The 10,295-nt window shown below is 43.3% G+C and overlaps 1 protein-coding gene across 4 annotated transcripts in view; it reads right to left on the minus strand.

Annotated features, from left to right (window-relative positions):
* The window catches only part of IFT122 (intraflagellar transport 122), a 72,001-nt gene extending 61,736 nt beyond the window's left edge, over positions 1-10,265 (minus strand). For all 4 annotated transcript variants that reach the window (XM_025449341.3, XM_025449333.3, XM_049097655.1 and 1 more), the window contains exons 1-2: positions 10,041-10,265; positions 1,880-1,946 (exon numbers count right to left, since the gene is read on the minus strand). In XM_025449341.3, the coding sequence (XP_025305126.1) occupies positions 1,880-1,946; positions 10,041-10,081 (108 nt within the window). In that variant the 5' untranslated portion in view covers positions 10,082-10,265. The remainder of the gene's footprint in view (positions 1-1,879; positions 1,947-10,040) is intronic.
* Positions 10,266-10,295: the final 30 nt, after the last annotated feature.

Consider the following 10,295-nt stretch of genomic DNA (forward strand, 5'->3'; position numbering starts at 1 on the left):
GACCCTGGATCGAGTCCCACGTCAGGCTCTCTGTGTGGAGCCTGCTTCTCCCTCTGCCTGTATCTCTGCCTCTCTCTCTGTGTGTCTCTCTGAATAAATAAAGTTTAAAAAAAAAAAAAAAGATTCTCTCTTTCCTTCTCCCTCTGCCCTTGCCCCCCTGAAAAAAAAAAAGAGAGAGAGAGAGACAAAGTACAGATTATCCACATGATATCCATTAGTTGGAATTCCTGCAGGTTGCTATTTTTGTTTATATAACAAAATATTTGTCAATATTCTAAATTTGTATCAAGTAAAAACTACACTGAGACATCAGAAAGAATGTGACTTAAAGTGGAGAAACCAAGGGACACCTGGTGGCTCAGTGGTTGAGCGTCTGCCTTCTGCTCTGGTTGGCTCACGTCATGATCCCAGGGTCCTGGGATTGAGTCATGCATTGGGGTCCCAGCAGAGGGCCTGCTTCTCCCTCTGCCTAGTACCTCTGCCACTCACTCTTTGTCTCTTATGAATAAATAAAATCTTAAAAAAAGGGATCCCTGGGTGGCGCAGCGGTTTGGCGCCTGCCTTTGGCCCAGGGCGTGATCCTGGAGACCCGGGATCGAATCCCACATCGGGCTCCCGGTGCATGGAGCCTGCTTCTCCCTCTGCCTGTGTCTCTGCCTCTCTCTCTCTCTCTCTCTCTGTGACTATCATAAATAAATAAAAATTAAAAAAAAAAAAATCTTAAAAAAAAATTTGGAGAAACTCAAAAAGTAGAGGTGCCAACTCTGAATTACATGGCCAGACACATGCCATTAATCCTTGTCACTCTGTGGAACTTGTCTACAAAGTTCAATCATCTTATATGAATTTGGATATATGACCAGTCAAGCTAGGCCCTCTCAAATAAAGCCAGCTCACACAAAGAGCCAGCTACAACATGATTAAATTTTAGTACTAGCCCTGCCCCTAATATCAACGTCTGAGGAAGATGTTTCATATCTGCTATCAAGAGCTTAAAAATCATAGACCTGAACTCTGAATTTACAAATTAGAGGAAATATTATAAAATCTAGTTGCAACTTGGATGTAGGATATTTTGTAGCACTGTAACATCTCTAAATATGTGGAAATTTTAAAAACACGCAATCTGAGTAATCAAGGCAAAACCCTCCAGAAACGGTTAGTGTTGGAGATGATAACCTTTGAGAAAAGGATTTGGATTGCTTACCCTGGCGAGAAGAAGTCTGCAGAACAATTTAACCAGGGTTTTAAGATTATGTAGTTACCATACAGAGAATGGAGATCAGTCAGTCTGCATATCTTGAGACAACAGAGCAAGGGGAAGTGGACTTACGTAGGAGGAAGGAGAGCTCATACAAAGGTTTTTGGGTCAAACATAAAGAGTTCTCTGAAAATTACTTTATATACTGGAATAGGTTCCAGAGGGAGCTTATATTCTTTGAAAATATGAAAAAAGGACAGCATCCATATGGAATTGTTTAGGTAGGCCAATGCCTAAAAGTTGGGGTCAAGCTTTCTGGCTTCTCAGGGAGGGAGCCCTTTCAGTCTTGTTGCTTGAATTTTTCAGGGGACAAAATGTGAACTGACACCAGTCCAGTTTCAAAGGCATTTTGATTAATTGTTTTCAACTTTTTTGTGGGTGTCTCAAAGTAAAGGGAAAGATTAATGACTCCAAAGGAGGTATTGTTCACAGGTTCCTATCTGATAGACAGTTTACTTACCTGTTTTAAATAGCCCATTTCCTTCCCTATTAAAAAGTAATGACTGGTTTTTCCGCCCTTGCCTTTTTTATCTTAAAAAAGGGGGGTCAAATTTCAGAGCATTTACTAGAGGGAGGGGGAAAAAAGCACTTAAAAAGGAAACTCAGACAAAATCCTACCAGTAATCTGTTTCCTGCAGCCAAAATCAGTTGCGTTCCATCAGGCTTAAATGCGAGGTCATATATACTAAACAGGAGACAAGACAAGACAAAAGGACAATTAGGAACCAAAATGATGAGGTCTGCTAATGGCCAGGAAAGCAAACTTTATTTCCATTATGAAACACTGCTTGTGTATGAGGGAGAAAAATAATGGCTTAGGATTGCATTTGGTTGCAAATTCCATTCAACCACCACACCTTGGCAGCCCATTCAATCACGATTTACTCGACAGTTAGCTTTATGTCCCAATTTCCACTTGTCCAGAAGCCAGACGCCAGAGATGATTCAAAGGGTCAATGGTTGAAGGCACGGACTCTTTTATAAAGGCTGGACAAACTGAGGGCTACTAAATCCACATGTCTCTGAAAATTGGCCATTTATTAAAATATCATTATTATTTTCCAACCAATTGGACACTTAATGAATGCCTCTCTCGTGCTAGGCAGTAACAGATACAAAATGAGTAAATCACAGTCCCTCCCTGCCCTCAAGGAAATCACCATCCAGTGGGAAGGTGTGACTCAGACATATTCACACACCATATGTCATCAACTCTGAAGCATATATGTTTTCACATTTTAACATCTCTGAGGTGGGGATGTGTCTTATAATTGATGATATATCAGCTTCATTGAAAGCATTTTTTGCTTTCTTAGTGGCATGTAAGATAACAGTATTTTACAATCAGTGACCTCTTAGATTAGATGAAATACAGAATAATATAGAATAAAGGTTTTAGGCAGCATTCAAAGGAGAAGGATCAGTGTTCTGATTTGGAGAAAGGATGAAAAAAAGCTTCACGAAGAAAACAGTATGTGGAAAAAGCAGGGCTTTTGAGACATGCAGGAGGAGATTTGGAGAGGATAGCATTTCAGGCAGAGAAAAGAGAACAAGCGAAGACATGAGGGTGGGAATAATCTAAATAATTGAATTTGACTGAAACATTTGGCTATGCACAAGGTGGTAGAGAGAGATCAGGCTAGAAAAACAGACTACAGCCATATTACAATGATTCTTGAATGCCCCAGGCAGAGGATTTCATTAGTTCAGGTGACTCTAGTAAGAATGTGCTATACAGCACTGCCATGAGAGCCTATTGTCAAGGTGTAGCATAGGATACATTTACTGATACCTGCAGTAATCTAGACTTATAGACTCTGGGGAAGAGTACTTGGAGCATGTTCCAGAGATACTCTGTGCTGAGCTCTTCAAATGCGTTATTTTATTTCATCTTCACAATTCCATGAGGTAAGAATTATTACTCAGTTTTGTAGTTGAGGACACCGTAGCTCAGAGAAGTCAAGTATCTCACCCAAAGTCACACAACCAACAAATGGCAGGGCCAGAATTTTAACTTGGGTCTGACTCTGGAATCTGTGCTATACTGCCTTCCACTTTCTTGAACTATTATCAAATATGACAAATCTGTTATCCTTAGTACTTTAACAGTGACAGTGGCTAACATTAATTAAGCATATCTATTTACTGTGTGTGCTAAGTACAGTTTAAATGCTTTACATGTATTAGCTCACTTAATCCTCACAACCCTATACCTATTCAGTAGATGAGAAAAATTAAGACCCAGAGAAGTAACTTGCCCGAAAAGAAACTGCTGAGTGGAGGTGGCACCAGAATTCAAACCCAGGTAGTCTTAGGCTCAAAAGCCCAGGCTGTAACCACAATGATTTGTGGCCTTCATTTTCATTATTATTAGCACATGCTATAGCTGGCAAAAGAATTAGCAGTGGTTTTCACACTCTATCAATATGAAAAAAAAGGCATTACATGGAGAATTCAGAAAGTTTTTTATTTGGTTTTATTGACCTCAGAAGCTTCCTTTAACAAAAATAAGTCTTAAAAAAATAATAATAACTCTTTACATATATTCAACAGCTGGCTGATGGAGAAGCTGGAACCAGTGTGGGCATCCCTCTTGATAGAAGCAAACACAGAGTTCTTCAGCTTCCTCACTATTACATGTAATAGATCTGGGCCTTACTGCTTCCTGGGCTTTCTTTCTCTGAGCCTAGGAAAAAAAGTACCTGGTGCATATCACATTCTGAAGAGACGCAGGGCAGTAAAGTGAAAATTAGAAGGGACCTGGATCCAGAAGAACCGACGTCCTGTCCGAGCTTTTGTGCTTACCTGCAAAACAAAGCTAGAGAGCTGCCCTCCCACCTCTGGCTGCACAGGTCACCTGAAACCTGTGGGTTGCTATGATGAGGTCCAGATTTTGGAGAACATCTGTACCTCTCTTTTAAAGTCATCCTTGGTCATGTAGCTTCCTTTTTTCACCTGGCTCAGTGGGTTAAGTATCTGACTCTTGGTTTTGGCTCAGGTCATGATCTTTGGGTTACAGGACTGAGCTCTGTATCAGGTCCACGCTCAGCATGGGGTCAGCTTGAGTTTCTCTTTCCCTCTCCCTCTGCCCCGCCCCCCACTGGTTCTCTCTCTCCCTCTCTCTAAAATGAATAAATAAGTCTTTTTTTAAAAAAGTGGCTCCCGTGGAAATCTTCTTCATAAAGGTCATTTGGGGTTGAATTCTCAGAAAATCATTTGAGTATCTGATTTGGGCCAAGCTTTAAACTATCTTCCTCTCAAATGTAAAAATTCATTTTCTCTAAATGTCTTGAAATTTCCCTTCCTAAAGTATAACATAATATTCAATTTACCCAATCTAAACTCTTAATGTGGGGATCCCTGGGTGGCGCAGCGGTTTGGCGCCTGCCTTTGGCCCAGGGCGCGATCCTGGAGACCCGGGATCGAATCCCACGTCGGGCTCCCGGTGCATGGAGCCTGCTTCTCCCTCTGCCTGTGTCTCTGCCTCTCTCTCTCTCTCTGTGGCTATCATAAGTAAATAAAAATTAAAAAAAAAAAATAAACTCTTAATGTACTTAGGATCTGTATAATTCATTGTAGTTCTGAATTATTGTTATTTTTTTAGCTCTGAATTATATTATCTTCTATATTTTACACTGTTTCAAATACAATCTTGTCTCCTTAATTATAGTCATGTGAAGTTCAAGGGCAAGGACCCTATTTTAGACATTTGTGGGTCCACCAGGCATGGCAGTGTCCTAGACACAAAATGAATATAATCGACAAACTGACAATATCTTAAACCTCTCAGACTTTTAATTACATCATGAGACCATGAAACTGAATAAAGGAAACCTCATTTAAAATGGAGTCGATAGGCCAGAAGGGGGAGCTCTCATGGTGTACTACTTGTTGCAGCCCTTTGAAGACTCAGCAGGAAGAAGCCTATACCTTACTTAGCTAAAGGAAGATTTATCACCTCGCCCAGCAACAGCCCAAGCAATGAGAGACTGTCACAACTCAACCAATGAAAAGCCACGACACTTTGAGCTCCTAGTTTACTCCAATGGACTTTTTGTTTATAATGGCCCCTCCCAACTTCCTCCTTTCTTCTAAGAGTGTTCCTCTCCCTCTTTCTGAGTGTGAGTGTTTCACCATAGCTTTCTTCCAAATTGCTATTCCTCTCCTATTCCTGAATGAACCCACTTTACTGGTAAAATAATTGGCTGTTTTGGGATCCTTGGGTGGCGCAGCGGTTTGGCGCCTGCCTTTGGCGCAGGGCGCAATCCTGGAGACCCGGAATCGAATCCCACATCGGGCTTCCGGTGCATGGAGCCTGCTTCTCCCTCTGCCTGTGTCTCTGCCTCTCTCTCTCTCTGTGTGTGACTATCATAAATAAATAAAAATAAATTTAAAAAAAAATAATTGGCTATTTTGTTTTCAAGGTTGACAAGATCACAGAAACTCAGAATTGGGAAAGACCCTAAAACTTGTCAGGTAGTCCAGCTCCCCTATTGTGGCACTAATTCCCTATAAGATGGCCATCCAACCTCTGAACACTCCCAGGGTTGGAGAGCTCACCAGTCTGCAGGCAGTTTATTGTATAAAGGATGGCTCTCTCTCTTTTAAGAGAAAGATACACTGTCAAATTCCATTGCAGAAAGACAGAGGGCAAATACTGCAAATTGTCCTCTGCCAACCTTTTGTCCACCCCACTTTAAAAATTGAAGTCCCAAGGTGCCTCTCCAAACCCTGCACAATTTGACCCAGCCACAGTTACTTGCTTTAAGTCTTAGGCAATTTATGTCACCTTTTTAAGTCTCATTTTCTTCATCTGTAAATGGGGGTAACAATCCCAACCTGTTGTTGTGGAGATTAAATAAAATAATGGATATAAACGCTGTCTAGCCTATAGCAAGCACTCAGTAAATACTAGCTGATGTAACTGGAGGGTAATAGCAGATGCTGTCCTGACTAGAATAAGGTAGGCTATTCAAATAAGGCATCATAGTTGAGATAAACCTGAAGCAGTGCTTTTAAGGAGGAAAGGAGAGAGTTCAGGGAAGAATAAGAGCATTTGGAAAGAGTTTTGGATAGGAAAATGGGAGTTTTCAGCTGAAGGGAAAAGCATAAGTTAAATGTTAGCAAGCAGTGGGTGAGCAGGGAGGATGAGCAGGGCTACCTAGTTAAATACACAATCTTATGTGGAAGGGAACTGGGAGTCAATCTCGGATTATGAGGTAGAATAATGGATTAGAGTAGCAGGACTAAAAATGAGAAATCTTGATACCACATGAAGTTTAGACTGGAAATCAAAAAGCAGACCAGGAGACAGTGGCTGGTTTAGTGGTAGAGGACTAATCTTAGACATCTGGAGTCTCTCAATTCTACTATCCCCTATTTTTAAATATTTTGTTTTGTTTTGTTTTATCTTATTCTGGGCTTCCAGCTGGCATATGTAGCTGCCATCAGGATTGCTGGTCTATAGGACCCCTACAGTCCCTAATCTTATATGTTGTTTCAAACCTATAATGGGCCAAAACCCAAATAACCAATCTTCACTCATTATTCATTCACTCACTTATTCATGAATACATCTATCCATCAAATAGTCACACCAAACACTGATTTGTCTAGGATCTGGAGTATGACTTAGAAATGAATAAGCAGGGGCAGCCTGGGTGGCTCAGCGGTTTAGAGTCACCTTCAGCCCAGGACGTGATCCTGGAGACCCAGGATCGAGTCCCATGTTGGGCTCCCTGCATGGAGCCTGCTCCTCCTTCTGCCTGTGTCTCTGCCTGTCTTTCTCTATGGGTCAAATAAATAAATAAATAAATAAATAAATAAATAAATAATCTTAAAAAAAAAAAAGCAATGAATAAGTAGCAGCCATTGCTTTTAAGGGGTTTATAGACTTCGGGGATAAACAGATGCACAATAACTCTTAAACTAGACAGATTCTAAGTGCCACAAGAGAGGAATGAACAAAATTCTATGCCAGCGGTTGAAAACTGGGAGCAAATCAGGCTGTATCTGGCCAGCAAATGTTTTGTTTGGCCCACATGGTGTTTTATTTCGGTCTTAGATTAGTTGCCAACACTTAAAAATTAGGGCATTTCACATAAAAATCCAAATTCATAGCTTTTGGTTAAACAGGAAGATCTGGGCACACCAGGCCAAATTCCTGCAGTATAGTAACTGACAGGAGCTGAGCAGAAGCTGCCCCTTTTTGGCAGAGCATGAGATCTCTAGTTTGCCATACTCCTTGCCACTCCTTCTTATTCTCTGACATCAAAGTCAAATGTTCAAGGTGCTAGGTGTCAGCAGCTTGTGGTGGGTACTTTCATAATAGAGTTAAGAAAAAAGTAAAAATAATTTTTTAATTTATTTTTTATTTTATTATTTCTTTTTAAGTAGGCTCCATGCCCAGCATGGAGTCTAACATGGGGCTTGAACTCAGGACCCTGAGATCAAGAACTGGGCTGAAATCAAGAGTCAGACACTAAACCAACTGAGCCACTCAGGCGTCCCAAAGAATTTTTTTAAACCCAAATTTCTATTAAAAGTAGAAGTGGGGCAGCCCCGGTGGCTCAGCAATTTAGTGCCACCTTCAGCCCAGGGTGTGATCCTGGAGACCCAGGATCCAGTCCCACCTCAGGCTCCCTGCATGGAGCCTGCTTCTCCCTCTGCCTGTGTCTCTGCCTCTCTCTCTTGTGCTCTGTGTCTCTCATGAATAAACAAATAAAATTTTTAATAATAATAATAAAAGTAGAAGTGAAAGATATACTGGTAGGGCTATTCGTTTCAAGAGAAGTGGGTTGTAGAATCACAGAATACTCCTAGCACAGACAGACAATTCCTTGAGTTTAAGATGCAAATAAACAGGGGCAGCTAGGGTGACTCAGTGGTTTAGCGCCGCCTTCGGCCCAGGGCCTGATCCTGGAGTCCTGGGATCATGTCCCACATGAGGCTCCCTGCATGGAGCCTGCTTCTCTCTCTGCCTGTGTCTCTGCCCCTCTCTCTGTGTGTCTCTCATGAATAAATAAAATCTTAAAAAAAAAAAAGATGCAAATAAACATGTTCCATTATATTGCTCACCTGCTTCTTGCAGGCATTTGGGTTTGCAACCTCTGTAACATGAGGAAAAAAAATTTTTAAGGATTTATTTTTGTTTATTTATGCTAGAGAGAGAGAGAGAGAGAGGCAGAGACACAGGCAGAGGGAGAAGCAGGCTCCATGCAAGGAGCCCGACGGGGACTCGGTCCCAGGACTCCAGGATCACGCCCTGGGCCAAATGCAGGCGCGAAACCGCTGAGCCACCCAGGGATCCCCAACATGAGGAAAAATTAAGGCAGTAGCTAACAGTATTGGCTTTGGAGTGAGAAAAAAGCTGGCTCCACCACTTACTTGCTGTGTGTGTGACCTTGGCGAATTAGTTACCCTCTCTCTGTGCTTCAGTCTCTCTGTGCTTCAGTTTTTAAGTAAAATAGAGGAACAGTACCTACCTCAGAGGGCTGTTGTAGAATGACAATGAGATAAAAGACACGAGGTTCTTACCCAGGAAGTGGCGTGTAGTAAGCATTAGCTATTACTAGTGCAGAGCACAGGCGAGAGAGAAACCATAATCGAAGGGAGCACTATAGAATATTCAGGATTTTAATGTGAGGAGAGGAGGAAAGAAGGCATGCTTTCTGCACGCAGAAATGACTAAGCAAAGACAAGAGAGGGAATGGCAAAGGTCCCATTCCAGTGGCCAAAACAGAGGCTGCATCATGAAGCTTGTAAAGATCAGCTAGGAAGATTTTCAAGGTCAGGTTGAGAGGAACTATCCAATAAGAACTATCCAATTTCCTAAAAGGTTTCATTGTAGGACGGTTTTAACTGATGAAAATCGAATAGGACATTAAAGGCACCCCGGGGGCTCAGGGGTTGAGCTTCTGCCTTTGGCTCCAGTCATGATCCCCAGGTTCTGGGATCGAGTCCCACATCAGGTTCCCCGCAGGGAGCCTGCTTCGCCCTCTGCCTGTGTCTCCACCTCTCTCTCTCTCATGAATAAATAAATAAAATCTTAAAAAAAAAAAAAAAGACATAGGACATTAACATCGACTCCTGAGACGAGAAAGTCATTCTCTTTTGATTCTGGTTCCAAGCTTCTGATGCTTTTCACCTCAAGCACCCCTCGGACCTCGCTGGCTAAGCGCCCGGCTCTCCGGGACACACCAGAGGCCGAAAGGCGTCCCAGCCACCGTCTCGCGCTACAACCTATCACCACCGTTTTTGTTTCTCCCAACTCTGAGTGTCCATGTATCTCACAGCAAGTGATACGGAGCAATAAAGTTTCTTTCCTTGTAAAACCATGAAGTGTGCACAATCGCAATTGAGTGAACATCGGTGATACGTGGGAGAAAAACGCCAAGTAACCAAGAGCTTGGGTCCTACATGCATGTGGCAAAAAATCGTGACGCTTTTGAGAAACCTTGTCACGGGAAATAAGATGAAGCCGGGATGGATTCCGACAGGCCCAGACTGTGATTCAGTGTAAAATCGCCTCCACCGGCCACAGCCTCACGAGTCGTACAGCCCCCACCCCCACCCCCGCCGCTCCCTCTCCAGGCCTCAGTTTCTCCATCCGCAAAGGGATAGGAGGGCCACCCTGCAGTCGCTCAGACCCGAGGTTCAGGGCCCTCAGCCCAGGCCGCGGGCCCGTTGCCTCTGGCAACCACGGGGGTTCCCGCAATGGTTCCCGCCAACCCCGCCAGCGCTCAGCCTCCCGCGCCTCCCGGACTACCCCGCTCCTCACCACAGCTCGGCTTTATCCCTCCACGTCAACACGGCCCTCATCGCGGCTTCCCTCACGCCTCAGGCCCCTCCTCCCGCCTCAGCAACAGGCCCCTTTGGTTACCTGCGCTACCCCTAGCAACGCACATGCGCAGTGAGCCTCGTGGGCTCGGCCGAATTCCGAGAGCGCAGGCCTAAAAGGCAGGGCTAGGAAAGGCGCAAAAGCCGAGACCGCAAGGAGCGCAAGAGGAGTCTGCGCAACGAGGGCGCGCGCGAC

The sequence above is a fragment of the Canis lupus genome, chromosome 20, assembly GCF_003254725.2.
Source record: "Canis lupus dingo isolate Sandy chromosome 20, ASM325472v2, whole genome shotgun sequence".
Taxonomy (NCBI): Eukaryota; Metazoa; Chordata; class Mammalia; order Carnivora; family Canidae; genus Canis; species Canis lupus.